The sequence below is a fragment of the Delphinapterus leucas genome, chromosome 20 (genome assembly GCF_059928025.1).
Source record: "Delphinapterus leucas isolate spDelLeu-1000000601 "Yukka" chromosome 20, BTC_Dleu_Yukka2, whole genome shotgun sequence".
Taxonomy (NCBI): Eukaryota; Metazoa; Chordata; class Mammalia; order Artiodactyla; family Monodontidae; genus Delphinapterus; species Delphinapterus leucas.
In genome coordinates, this window is record NC_143148.1 from 42,742,304 (window position 1) to 42,757,150 (window position 14,847).

A 14,847-nucleotide genomic window follows, 5' to 3' on the forward strand; every position below is an offset into this window, starting at 1 on the left:
TGAGGCGCCGGGCTGGTTGGGAAGGTGGGGTCGCGGTTGAAGGGTCGGGTGCAGCCAGCATCCTGTGCTCAGCACAAGGCTTCGGCGGAGGAATGTGGCATGGTCGTACTCGGACACTGGGGTACGCATCTCTTCGGGACGCTGGAGGAACTTTCTAGAATCCGTATGGGGCTGCTCAGAGCTCCCGGGCCGGCGGTAGTGCGGGGTTCTAGGCGGTCCCTGGCTCTGCCATCCAGTCGGGTCATTGCTTCTAGCTGGGCCTGTGACTGAGCACCTCCGCCGGGACCTGGATCATAGTACTTGGTGCCTCCCTTCAGCGATAGAGACCCGCGTCGCAGTCTTAACGGAGATTCAGCCATCGCGCCCCGACTGGGCCACGGTTCCCTGGCTCACTGGTGTTTCCCAGTCACAGTATTCTCAGTAGCTGGAAACCAGTCTATCTACCACACACTGGCCAGAGCGGCCCTGTAAAAGCGTACATCCAACGTAGATATTCTTTTGCTTAAAACCCTTGAGTGGCTCCCACTGCATTTAGAACAAAGTCCAAACACCTTTCCGCAGCCGACATTGCAGAAGCCCACCCCTAGTCGCCCATCATTTCTTCTGCTCAGAGTGCTTCAGTCACTCAGGCTTTTGTCACTCTGCACCTAGTTCTTTACATCTTAGGACCTTTTCTTGGAAAAGTTGCGGTAAGGATTCCTGAAATATGAGCATTGCACTTTCACAGCTTTTAACCTGGGTTATTCTGTAGGCCTCAACTTAGATGCTCTTTTCCTCAGAGAGTCTTTCCATAACTTTGTTATTCTCTTTCATAGTGTCCTGTATATTTCCTTTCTTGCCCTCAGGTAGTCTTTAATTGTATATTTATATTTACTCTCTTTCCCCCATTAGGGTCTGTAAATTCTTGGAGGACAAGGACCTCTTCTGTATTGTTTGTGATAGTTCTCTAGTCCTAATACAGTGCCTGGCATACAGAAGGTGCCTAGTAAATTTTGAATAAATGAACCAGACGTCTGCTCTGAAATCTGACTAGTAAAGCAATTAGGGCTTGGCATGGTGATTTCCATTAACCCTGTGAGTTCACAGCTCTTGTAGAATGAGGAGGAGGTTAGAGTATCCTGAATCTGGAGTATGGGCTCCTTCTTGGAGAGGACAAGTCCTAATAATACGAAGAGATTCATCCATAGAAGATGTTTAGTGTTCACCCAGAGAGGTTACAGGACATGGTTCCTGTCCTCAAGCATTTATTTAGACTTATATGAAACCAGTGACTTCTCTACAGATCTGAAAAGATACTGTGGTCCTAGTTACAGCCTCTGCAACATCATAGGTGAAAAGGGAATTCCATAAATTACAGTTCTTTACTATACTCAACCTTTAAGTGACTTTATGGTTGATTCCACATGGACCACAGGGTAAGGGTTTCAGGACTCTTCACAACATGGACCCCACCAACATGTTTGACCCCTTGTTCAGCTAAACGGATTAGTTCACTGTGCATGATTGTCTAAGCCTTTCTAATCTGGTGAAGTGCTTTTTCCCTCTTCTCACCCACCTAAATCCTACCCATCTTTTAAACTTTTGTCTACTACAGCATTTGTTGGACACGGTTATCTAAAGCATATTACAAATTACGGTAGTTCTAGATACTCTGTCTTTTAATAATAAGTATTAGTAGAGATGTGCAGAGCTGATTGTAGCAGCGCTTTTCAAACTGTTGCAACCCTTTGGTGAGTTATTAAATCAATTTAGTGGATCGTGACCAGCATAAAAAATAAAAATTACATACAGTGGACTATATCAGAGGGTTTTGCCTACAGGAAGACTAGGTATTGTTTCGTGAAACTTTATGTGTGTGTGTATGTTGTGTCTCAGGGTAAAGCATATTTCTTACTGGAGTTGTCAGAAAGCTTGAGAGCTACTAAATTAGAGATTAGACATGCTGAAGTAGAGTTAGAGGTAGAGTTTTACTGAAGGACAAATTGACTACTTTGAGCCAGTCCAGTGACTGCCTGAGTCTTTTCAGAAAAGATTGTTCTCCATCCTCTAGTATAAGAATTCAGTGTTTACTTAGTTTAGGTAACTTCAAAAGAACGTAACTCTTGGCAGTAAAATGCCTTAGGAATGTTTAGGGTCCTGTGGAGTAGGCATTCTTTCTAAGGTTTCCTGATGATGGATCAGTGTTTATCAAGAAATGAAGGGGAGTGTGGAACACTTGCTGTTTTCTGAATGGTAAGAGGGAGGGCACTATGAGAGGCCATATCTGCTGAGAAGTACTTTCAGACTTTAAGCTTTGGTGTTTATCTCTCAGAAATAGATACCTTTGGAGAAACAGGCCATATAAGATATGCATCTGGTGACATTTATTTGAAGCCTTTGTTTTTTTTTCAGACGGAGAAAGGTTTTTAAAAATTGTTTTTAAAATTGAATATGGAGTGGATAAGTAAATTGTTTTTAAAATTGAATATGGAGTGGATAAGTAATCATAAAAAATAGTGAGGCATAAAGAATGACAATATCATGGACACCTGTATTCCCACCACCCGGGTTTTTTAATTTTTAATTAAAAAAAAAATTTATTTACCTTGGCTGTGTTGGATCTTCGTTGCTGCGTGCGGGCTTTCTGTAGTTGCGGCGAGCGGGGGCTACTCTTCGTTGTGGTGCGCGGGCTTCTCATTGCGGTGGCTTCTCTTGCTGCAGAGCACTGGCTCTACGCGCGTGGGCTTTGGTAGTTGTGGCACACAGGCTTAGTTGCTCCGCGGCATGTGGGATCTTCCTGGACCAGAGCTTGAACCCGTGTCCCCTGTATTGGCAGGCGGATTCTTAACCACTGCGCCACCAGGGAAGCCCCCACCACCCAGTTTTAGAAAAATAACAATACTGTTACTTTTGAAGTCCCTTGTGTGGCCCTCGTTGATTCCATCCTTTTCCCCTCCCTCTTAGAGGTAACCACTATCCTCATTCCTGCCATGCTTTTTAGTGTGATCCCTGAAGAATATATTGTTCTATGTTGAATGGTTATAAATTTCATATGAATGGAATCATTTGTCTTCTGTGATTTGCTTCTTTTTTGGCTCAATGTTATATTCCTGGGATTAGCCATGTTTGCATATAGCTCTGATTTATTTGTTCAGGTGAGGTTTCTTTGTTGGTTTGAATTGCTTTTTCTTTGTATTTTTCCTTAAACTAAGTGTTTACCTTTCTGAGGCAGTGTTGGTGACACTCCTTTACCACCACCCCGATCGATCTCTTTGTGTTCTCCTTTCCTTCTAGCCCTTTCCTTTGCATTATTTCTCTTCTTACCTGCCTTCACCTGAGGCTGTACTCAGATGCACCCGTAAGGGTCATTTGACCCTATTGGAATCATTGAGGACTGCTGAAGTTCCCAGATAGCTTTCTGAGTTTTTGTCTTAATAGTATTTGATGTTATATGCTGAATATAAAACCAAGTAACTCTGCTGGAAAGATTAAAATGCCGATTAACAAATATTTTCAGTGGCTCTGACATTTTTGTCTATTTCTTGGTTTCTTTTTTTTTTTTTTCTCTACATTTTTGGGCATTACAATTTGAAGAGATTTCTGACGATCAGACCTGTCTACAAGCAGCTGGCGAGGCTGCCTTTCTATGCTAAAACTGAGGAGCTAATTGGCACCATGAAAGTCTTCTGTGGGCGTGCCAACCCAACCACGGGATCTGTGGAGTGGCTGGAGGAGGATGAGCATTATGATTACCACCAGGAGATCGCAAGGTAACAAGGGTTTTTCCACAGTTGGCTGCAGCTGGGTGGGGCCCTTGATCTCAAAGCAGATGCCTTGGAATCTAGTCTGAGTGGGGAATAGGCTGTCACCCAGTGCTTCTGTTCAGGGCAGGTGTTGATCACCAGCAGGTCTGCTCAGCTAGGTAGGTTTGTGTGGGAGTTAGGCAAAGTTATGCCTGTGTGGAGAGTCAGACATTTTGTGGCAGCTGTACCAGAGTCCCCGAGGATCTGTCTTGTGGACCAAAGAGGACCCAAAGTTCAGTAGTAGTAGTAGTAGTAGACGAATTTATGAAGTTTAATTATTTACTTGCGTCACTGAAATGGTGGCACATTTATCATATAGTTAAATTCTCTTTAATGGAAAAAGTGGGAAAAAATGAGGTTTTTTTTTTCCTTTGGAGGGATGTTTAAAAGTATGTAAGTGAGTTACTGTTGTTTAGCAATCATTAAGTGCATATGACACCGTGCTAAGGCTGTGAATATCAAAATGACAAAGATAAGGTTCTCATCCTCAAAGAACATGCAGTTTTGTGGAATAGACAGACATATAAAAAATTATGACACCATGAGATAAAAGTCAGTGGAAATGGGCACAAAAGTACGTGGAAGCAGCAAGAACCAACTGGGCTGGGAGGGCGATATTTGAATGATTTCCCAAATCTAAAGAGAGGGAGATTGCTTTCTGAGCAGCAGGGATTATGTGCAAACTTCCAGATGAGCTAGTTTGAGGAATGGCTAGCAAGTCATTGTGGCTGGAGTGTGGTGCAAAATTAGGGCTATAATGAGAGAGGATGCTGAAAAGGTAGGCAGGGGTCATGTTGTAATTGGTGGTAGCAAAATGCAGGAAGAGGAACCTGATTGTATAAGTTCTAGTTTAGCCACTTCTTAAGCTACTTACTTCTTAACGTCAAGTAGCTTGACGTTAGCCAAGCTACTAAACTTCTCTGAGGATCAATGTAGTAATATATGCCTCATATACAGTATAACAGTATATACCTCAGTATAACAATATGTATATCTCATCATATAATACCCTTTTCTTAGGGTTATTTGATGAGTGAATGAAGTACAATGTCTGGTACAGAGTAAGGGCTCAAACACATTACTTTCTTTCTAAATATTTTGGACGTTATTTTCTGAGTGATTGAGGTATTAAATGGGGAAGAAAAAAGATTAGGTTGCATTTTGGAACATGAACCTGAGAGCAGTGTGGAAAGTGGGTTGGAGGGTGTGAAAACCATATGGGCATTTGGGTGGATATTGCAACCCCAAGGCTGAGACAGTGGAGGTGGAGAGAGGAGGAAAAACTTTGAGAGAGCTTGAGTTTCGTAACTCACTGGATGCAGTGATGGAAGGAGAGAGAGAAAATGAAGTAAGCACCAAGATTTCTGGTTAGAGTGACTAGGTAGATGGAACTCTTGTTCCTTGAGAAGAACACAGGAGGAATGGGTGTTGTTGGGGTGATGAAGATTAGGTATCTGGCTTTGGACATCCAGATGGACATGCCACTGGGCAGATAAATATGGGTCTGGAGACAGTTTGCAGTTGTTAGAGTTGAAACTGGAAGAGATTGCAGGCTTTCAGAGATTGTGTAGAATGTGAGAGGTAGAGGACTGGAGAAGGAATCCTGGAATAGCTGATGAGGCAAGACAACCAGGAGGGCATGGCCAGAGAGTAGAAAGGAAGAGAACGTTTCAGGAAGAGGGAGTGTCCAGCAGGGTCAGAGAAATCCTGGATGTTAATGATGTGAGTGAGCTGGTGGTGCTTAGGAAGAGTGATGTCAGTGGAGTCAGGGGAGTGAGTGGGTGGTGAGGCAGGGAAGATGGGGGAGTGAAAATGCCCCTTAAAAGGTGGAGAGGGGCTTCCCTGGTGGCGCAGTGGTTGAGAGTCCGCCTGCCGATGCAGGGGACACGGGTTCGTGCCCCGGTCTGGGAAGGTCCCACATGCCGCGGAGCGGCTGGGCCCGTGAGCCACGGCTGCTGAGCCTGCGCGTCCAGAGCCTGTGCTCTGCAACGGGAGAGGCCACAGCAGTGAGAGGCCCAGGTACCGCCAAAAAAAAAAAAAAAAAAAAAAAGGTGGAGAAAAGTAGAAAGGACCAGATTGCAACTAAACACTCGCAGGTGGGTTCAAATGTTAAAAACCTTGGTATGCCATTAAAAAAAAAAGAAGCCTTTGCTTTTGGTGCAGTGTTCCTCAGAATGTAGAGTATGAAATACCTGTGTCACAGTTGCCTGAAGCACCAGTTCAAGTGCAGATTTCCAGACTCCAGCTCCATCTTCTAGATCAGAAGCTCTTTGTGTGTATTGTGGGAATCTGCATGTAAAATAAGCTCTTCATTAACTCTGATGTCGACCCGAAGCTGGAGGTCCTCTGTTTAATGAGAGTGCCTTAACTCTCACCTGGAATTCTCAGAAAGCATCTTTGGGCTGAGCCTGTTGAGTTCTGGGGGCTTATCCTGACCCTGCCAGAGATTTTTCAAGTTTGTGAATTACTACAATAGAAAATATGGATAAGCAGCTCTCCTCCCTGTAGTTTGGTGAATGCTTCTTCGTTGTCCCTGATGACAACCAAGGGAAAGTGCCAGGCATGATACCCTTCACATATACAGCAGGCATATACTTTCCCTTTCCCCGATTCCTCTCCCCAGTGTTACATCTGTGATCATCCCAATGTACAAATGTATGCAAGATTATGTAAAGTATTGGTCACATCTGAGTTGTTCCTGAGGAAAAAATCATATGATGTACAACACGATCAGTATGCTAGGACTATGGAGTTACTGTGACAGGGCTAACTGTCAGCATTTTTAGTCTGAGATTCTTTACTGAAAATAAACATCTGTCTCTGAGATTTTTTTCTGCAGTACAGGAGAATGACAGCTTATAGCTCTATTAAAATAGTTTAAAATGGGCCTGGATACTTGTTCCATCTGATAAAAGAATATATTTATATATGTAAATATTCTCATATGTTGATGTTTATCATTATCAGCAGAAGTTTCTGACCTGTCTTTTTATTCTTTTAGGTCATCCTATGCTGATATGCTGCATGACAAAGACAGGGTAAGTATAGAAGGAAACTGTTATCTTGATGTGGTGTTTGAAACCTTCCATTACAAGAAGGTTAAAAACTTCCCCCAGAGGCATGATGTTAGAATGATGCAGAGAGGCAGTACGGTGTAGTGGTTGGGAAATCAGGAAGCTGGGTCCTACTTCCTGCTCTGTTATTGACTTGAGCGTGACCTTGGAGAAAACATGGGACCTCTGCAGACCTCATTTATTAGAATTTACAGTGAGTGGGCCATACTAGCTGATTTCCATGATCTCTAGATAAAAATACTTTGATTACACAGTTTTACCTCGTATAGTCAGTTTGTAATTTTAAAATAAAATCTCTAGAGGTCACTGCAGACTGTATTTTGTAAAGCATGTTTGGCTTTCACTGCAGAATTACATTTCAGCTTTTGTCCTTTGTTTCATCTGAGTTTTCTTTGTCTGTTTGAGTAAATGTTAACAGTTCTGGTCTTATGATGGCTAGCAACCCAGGATTTCCTGGTCTACCAGAGTGCTTGACTAGTCAGCCTCATCCAGATGGTTCAGAAATTGGGAGGCTTGAAGGAGAAGGATGCAGGGCCACACTTAAAAACTGAGCAGTGCACTGCAGAAAGATCAGGGAACACGGCAGGGCTCGTCATGAGGCTGTGTTGGTGGTGGTGTCTCCTTGACCCAGCTCTGGTTAACTGCTCAGCTTGCCTACTTCTTGGTAACACTATGACAGAAGGACCTCCTTCAGCACCATTAGTGTGTAGGCTCCATGGGAGGGGCTAGGTGCCTCTCTAATTTTCGTCAAATATTTGAGTGCCTTTGCTGAGCTGTTGGGGAATTACAGAATGTGGAACAAATATTGTTCCCGGCTTTTGACTAATCCTTTCTAGTTTAATGGTCTTCTTCTTGGACTCGTGGGCCTGTGAGCCTCTCTGATTTTGGTGTCATCTCCAGTGAGGGTCCTTTTTGACCCAGCTTCCAGGGGATTTGGGCAAATGGCATTGTCATCCATCTGGTCAGCCAAGCCAGATGGCGCCCATTTCCTTATCTGAGCCTGTAGTTGGTTGGTCATCAAATCCTCTGGTTCTTTCAACCCCATTGCCTGCTCAGCCGTCATTTACTGGCGTTGGACCCTCTTCTCCTTCCTCTATACAGCAGCCCAAGGAGTCTTTCTGAAATGCCCATCTGACCATGTTACTCCTCTGTTTAAAACCCTTCAGTGGCCTGTCCCTGCTTTTGAGGTAAAATTCAACCTCCTTGGTGGAACATTCCTGACTCTTCATTATTTACCTCTAACTTCTGTTCTCCCCTCCCCGGTTCTGCACATGAGGAAATGGAGTCAGAAGTTGCTGGTTAGTGGCAGAGTCAAGAAAAACATATTTCTCTATGCTTTTGCATGGTGCCTCACATTTTGTTGTTTTATTTTATTTTTTTTTAGTAAGGTTTTATTTATTTTTTATTTATATTTTTGGCTGCGTTGGGTCTTCATTACTGCATGCGAGCTTTCTCTACTTGCAGTGAGTGGGGGCTATTCTTTGTTGTGGTGCGCGGGCTTCTTATTGCAGTGGCTTTTCTTATTGTGGAGCACGGGCTCTAGGCGTGCAGGCTCAGTAGTTGTGACATGCAGGCTCTGTAGTTGTGGCTCACAGGCTCTATAGCACAGGTTCAGTAGTTGTGGTGCACGGGTTAGTTGCCCCGTGGCATGTGGGATCTTCCTGGACCAGGGCAAGAACCCATGTCCCCTGCATTAACAGGCAGGTTCCTAACCACTGTGCCACCAGGGAAGTCCCTATCTTTGTAGTTTTAATTTCCATTTTTTCTAATGGCTAATGATGTCAAACATCGTTTCATGTGCTTATTTGCTATCCGAATATCTTTTGGTGTGGTCTAGGGTTTTGAACATTAGGTAGGACTCTTGATAGATACTACCAATTGCCTTTTAAGAGGGCTCCAATAGTAGCTTTAAAGTTGGATAATTAATTTTATTTATTTTATATACAGCAGGTTCTTATTAGTTATCTATTTTATACATATTAGTGTACACATGTCAATCCCCGTCTCCCAATTCATCCCCACGCCCACCCCCCCGCCGCTTGCCCCTCTTGGTGTCCATATGTTTGTTCTCTACATCTGTGTCTCTGTTTCTGCCCTGCAAACCGGTTTGTCTGCACCATTTTTCTAGATTCAAAGTTGGATAATTAAAAAGTGATAGCTAGGGCTTCCCTGGTGGTGCCGTGGTTGAGAGTCTGCCTGCCGATGCAGGGGACACGGGTTCGTGCCCAGGTCCGGGAGGATCCCGCGTGCTGCCGAGCGGCTGGGCCTGTGAGCCGTGGCCGCTGGGCCTGCGCGTCCGGAGCCTGTGCTCCGCAACGGGAGAGGCTGCAGCAGTGAGAGGTCCGCGTACAGCAAAAAAAAAAAAAAAAAAAAAAAAGTGATAGCTAATTTAATGAGTGTTATTAATTTGGAAAATATGCAGGCCCTGGTTTACTGTTGAGGATGCTGCTAATTAGGGTTCTCAGGTGATCAGCTCACTGAAACTTCCAGGCCAGCTCCCAGTCCCACTCTCTTTCTTGTTACCCCACAGGCACAGCTACACAAAGAAAACTGTGCCCTCCTGCTTTTTGGGAATATAGTGTATTTAATGTTCATTTTCCTAGTTCAACAATTCTAACAATTGCCATCCTGATTTTTTTAACTTTTTTTTTCCTTTCATCGTGGTAAAAAGCACATAACATAAAATGGCATACTGATTTTATCCAAAGCATAAATGCAGTTACTTTAGGAGTCAAATATTTCTGTGAGGCTTATTGTGAAAAATAGCAGTCCCAGGGCTTCCCTGGTGGTGCAGTGGTTAAGAATCCGCCTGCCAACGCAGGGGACACAGGTTTGTGCCCTGGTCCGGGGAAGATCCCATATGCCGCGGAGCAACTAAGCCTGTGCGCCACAACTGCTGAGCCCATGAGCAACAACTACTGGATCCTGTGCGCCTAGAGCCTGTGCTCCACAGCATGAGAAGCCGCCACAATGAGAAGCCCGCGCTCTGCAACGAAGAGTAGCCCCCGCTTGCTGCAATTAGAGAAAGCCTGCATGCAGCAGCAAAGACCCAACACAGCCAAAAAATAAATAAATAATAAATAAATAATTTCTAATAAATAAATAAATAAAATAAAATTGGGTAGACAGAATACACACACACATACAAAAACATGCTGTTTAAAAAAAGAAGAAAAAAAGGGACTTCCCTGGTGGCGCAGTGGTTAAGAACTCGCCTGCCAATGCAGGGGACACAGGTTCGAGCCCTGGTCCGGGAAGATCTCACATACCGCGGAGCAGCTAAGACCATGAGCTACAACTACTGAGCCTGCACTCTAGAGCCCACGAGCCACAACTACTAAAGCCCGTGCGTCTAGAGCTCGTGCTCCACAACAAGAGAAGCCACTGCAATGGTAAGCCCGGGCACTACAACGAAGAGTAGCCCCTGCTCACTGCAACTAGAGAAAGCCCACGCTCAGCAACAAAGACCCAACGCAGCCAAAGACAAATAAATAAATAAATTTATTAAAAAAAAAATAAAGAAGCAGTACCCTGGTGTATCGTCCCCCAGACAGTACCTTTTAATAGTTACCTTCAGAGGCAACCTCATTTCTTTTCTTTGAGCTGTTTTATGTTTACTTCCAGATCTAAATAACTATTATCTATTGACTTTCCACTGTGAGAGCTGAGAGTTTGGTATTCTTTCAGCTCCTCCTTCCCACTCGTTCTCCGTTTGTCCCAATGTAGTTATAATTTTTGCTAAATTGGTATTCAGTGTTTCAGTAGGCAAGTCACTTAAATTCTTTGTGCCTCTGTTTTCTCATCTGTAAAATAGGGATAACGATAATACCTCCTTTTGAAGGGTTGTGTTGAGGTAAACACATAAATGTGCATGTTAGTTAAAATTGTATGTTGACTTTATTAGGCATGTGTAAACACTGTTCACAGTTGAGCTATGTGATATACTTTGATTGCTTTTTCTTTCTTGAATAACTTTATTAATAATTATCTTACTTTTGCTTTGTTTTCTTTCTTTTTTTTCTTTACTTTTTGGCCACGCCTTGCTGCTTGCAGGATCTTAAGTTCCCCGACTAGGGATCGAACCCGCGCCCTCGGCAGTAAAAGCGTGGAGTCCTAACCACTGAACTGCCAGGGAATTCCCTTGCTTTGTTTTCTATGTACTCATCCTTTTATGCCCAAACTTTCTCCCAGTAGTATAAATTTCCTTTCTGAAGGAAAGGTCAAAACAATCAGCTATTCTGTCAGTTTCATCTTCTTGGAGATTGTCTCTGGGATCATTTTGCCCTGCTCCAGTCTGGACTGGGTGCCTTCTAGACCTGCTGTGTATCTGTCGTCCCGGGATTCTTTTTTATTGTCTGTAGACTTCCTTCATTCCTCTTTTTTTATTGGGTCTTCCATTTCCTGCATCCCATGTATTCCTCTTTGGTTCCCTCCCTCTTTGGTGAAGCTCATCCTTCCTCACTTTCCTGTGAGAGGGTTTGTGGGAAGTAAGGTTTTTGAGACTTGGCTTGTCCAAAAACTTCTGTATTCTATCCTCACACTTAAGGCTGGATTTTAGTTTGGAAATCACTTCAGAATTTTGACATTATCACTCCATTTTCTTTTTAAGTCTAGTACTATTTTAAAGGCTTTGATATTTTAAACTCTAGTACTATTCGTATTCTTTAAAAGAACCTTTTTGTTATAACATAGACACACAAAACAATATAAAATGTATATGTATAGTTTAAAGAAGAATAATAAAACAAATGCTCATAGACTCACTACTCAGCTTAGGAAATGGAACATTACTATTACTTGGAATTCCTTATGTGTTCCTTGATTGCATTTGTTTTCCTCCTTCCAGAAGTTTCCACTGTCTTGAATTTTGTATCAGTTACTCTCTTGCTTTTCTTTATAGTTTTACTACCTACTACATGTCCTTAAAATATAAATTCTTAGTTTTGCCTGTTTTTGAACTTTATACAATGGAGTCATAATGTGTTTATTCTTTGTGACTTGTCTTTTTGCTCAGCATTGTTTTTGAGATTCATCCATTTTGCGTGTAGCTGTAAGTTCATTCATTTTTCACTGCTATACAGATTCCATTGTGTAAATACATCACTACTTACCCATTCTTCTGCTGATAGGCTTTGGGGTTGTTTCCAGCTTCCTTCTATTGTAAGTAGTGCTACCTGGAACATTCCAGTAACTGTACTCTGGTGCATATGCATATTTTTCTCTAGGGTGTGTATACCTGGGAATGGAATTGCTGGCCATCAGCCATCAGGTGTGTTTAGCTCTATGGGTAATGTCAGATTCTCTTCCAAACTAATAGTGCCAGTTTACATTCTCACGTCTTGTGTATTAACCAATTTTTACATCTTTGACAATCTGGTAGGATTGAACTAGTCTCTCACTGTAGTTTTAATTTGCATTCCCCTGATCACTGCTGAATGTGAGCTTTTTTCATTTTTCATTGGCTATTCATGTTTCCTCTTTTATGACCTAGTAATTTGTAGGAATTCTTTACATATTCTGGGTACTAACCATTTGTCAGTTATATGTATTGCTGGTCTCTTAGTTTGTGGGGTTTTTTCCACAATACAAGTTCTTAAATTTAATGTCAAATTTATCTTATATTTTCTTTATTGACTGGTGCTTTTTGTCTCATATTTAAGAAATTCTTCCTTTTGCCAAGGGTTTAAAAGCTATTGCTGATAGTACTGAATTTCAATTGTTTTTTATTTACTGATTTGGAATCCTGTAATCTTTCTCAGTTCTCTTAATTCTAATAATTATTTGTAGGTGTTTTGGGTTTTCTTCACACTCATCTCATATGTGATTAATAATAATTTTCTTTCTTTCTATCTAGATCTTATTTCATTTTTTCTTGCTCTAATGTGTTGGATAGAATCTCCAATATAATGTTCACTTCATCTGATTTTGGGTGAATTTATTTGCTAAAGATTGTTTTTAATATCCTTTAATCTCTTTTGTTTATTTACTTATTCGGTTGCATTGGGTCTTTGTTGCTGCACGTGGGCTTTCTCCAGTTGCGGCAAGTCAGGGCTACTCTTCATTGCAGTACGTGGGCTTCTCATTGTGGTGGCTTCTCTTGTTGTGGAGCACGGGCTCTAGGCGCGTGGGCTTCAGTAGTTGTGGCACTCAGGCTCTAGGGCACTAGGGCTTCAGTAGTTGTGGCACATGGGCTTCGTTGCTCTGTGGCATGTGGGATCTTCCCGAACCAGGGATCAAACCCGTGTCCCTGCATTGGCAGGCAGATTCTTAACCACTGCGTCACCAGGGAAGTACCCTCCTGGTGGACTCTTTAATCTCTGCAGCATATATACTGATATCACCACCTCATCACCCGCCCTTCATTCCCAGTTTTTGGCTACTTGTACTTCTTTTTCTTCCTTTACCATTTTTTTCCGTTTCTTTTTTGGACTGGTCTTACCAGAGGTTCTTCAAGTTTTTAATCTTTTGAAATAACTAAATTTTATCTTCATTGATTTCTGTTTTATATTTGTTTCCTAATTCATTGATTATTGTTCTTTATTATTTTTATTCATCTACTCATTTGGAGTTTATTTTGCAGCCCTCTTTCTAATTTTTTAGGTGGATGCCTGTCTCATCTTTTGTCTTTTTTTAATGCATTTCTCTCCAGATATTGCTCTAGCCATCCCATGAGTTTTGATATATAGTTTTAAAAAAATTACTCAATTCTAGATATTTTTTTTAATGCAGACCAAGCGCAGACCTCAGGCCCAGCAGAAATCTGCATTTTTTTTGTTTGTTTGGTTTTGTTTTTTGGCCTTGCCATGCAGTTTGTGGAATCTCAGTTCCCTGACCAGGGATTGAACCTGGGCCATGGCAGTGAAAGCCCAGAATCTTTACCACTAGGACACCAGGGAACTCCCTAGATATTTTCTAATTCCCTTTTGCTTTAGTCTTTTACCTGTGAGTTTAAAATTTCTTAGTGTTCAAAAATCTTTTTTTCTTTAGTTACATTTCTTTTTTTTTTTGCGGTATGCGGGCCTCTCACTGCTGTGGCCCCTCCTGCTGCGGAGCACAGGCTCCGAATACGCAGGCCCAGCGGCCATGGCTCACGGGCCCAGCTGCTCCGCGGCATGTGGGATCCTCCCGGACCGGAGCACGAACCCGCGTCCCCTGCATCAGCAGGCGGACTCTCAACCACTGTGCCACCAGGGAAGCCCTTGAGTTACATTTTTGTTATTGAAATTTCTAACTTGATTGTACTGTGGTCAGAGAATATTGCCCTTTTGATACCAGTCCTGTATCAAAATATCAAAATATAGTCCTGTATTAGTTCATTTTCTACTGCATAACAAATTATCCCCAAACTTAATGGCTTCAAGAGTTATCTCACTTTTTTTTTTTAATTAATTAATTTATTTTATTTTTGGCTGCTTTGTGTCTTTGTTGCTGCACGTGGGCTTTCTCTAGTTGCGGCGAGCAGGGGCTACTCTTCACTGCGGTGCATGGGCTTCTTATTGTGGTGGCTTGTCTTGTTGAGCACGGGCTTTAGGCATGCAGGCTTCAGTAGTTGGGGCATGCAGGCCCAATAGTTGTGACTCTTGGGCTCTAGAGCGCAGGCTCAGTAGTTGTGGCACAGTGGGCTTAGTTGCTTCATGGCATGTGGGATCTTCCCGGACCAGGGCTCGAACCTGTGTCCCCTGCATTGGCAGGCAGATTCTTAACCACTGTGCCACCAGGGAAGTCCGTGTCTCACAGTTTTTGTGGGTCAGAAATCTGGACTCAGCTTAGCTTGAGTTCCCTGCCTCTGGGTCTCTTATAGGCTGTGATCAAGGTGTCAGCTGGTAGGGGAGTCATCTTAAGGCTCAACTCAGGTGAATCCACTTCTAGGTGTTGGCCTCTTTTTCTTTTTTAATATTTATGTATGTATGTATGGCTGCGTCAGGTCTTAGTTGCGGCATGTGGGATCTTCGTTGTGGCACGTGGGCTTCTCGCTAGTTGTGGCCCGCGTG

General features: G+C 42.7%; 1 protein-coding gene across 2 annotated transcripts in view; it reads left to right on the plus strand.

Moving 5' to 3' along the window:
* PRMT7 (protein arginine methyltransferase 7) overlaps window positions 1-14,847 on the plus strand; it is a 47,537-nt gene that overhangs the window by 469 nt on the left and 32,221 nt on the right. Inside the window, exons 1-3 of one of the 2 annotated variants that reach the window (XM_022583367.2) lie at window positions 12-121; window positions 3,574-3,749; window positions 6,784-6,820. In XM_022583367.2, the coding sequence (XP_022439075.2) occupies window positions 3,655-3,749; window positions 6,784-6,820 (132 nt within the window). In that variant the 5' untranslated portion in view covers window positions 12-121; window positions 3,574-3,654. Of the gene's footprint in view, window positions 1-11; window positions 122-3,573; window positions 3,750-6,783; window positions 6,821-14,847 lie in introns of those variants that run through there. The other variant, XM_022583366.3, reaches the window with a different exon arrangement.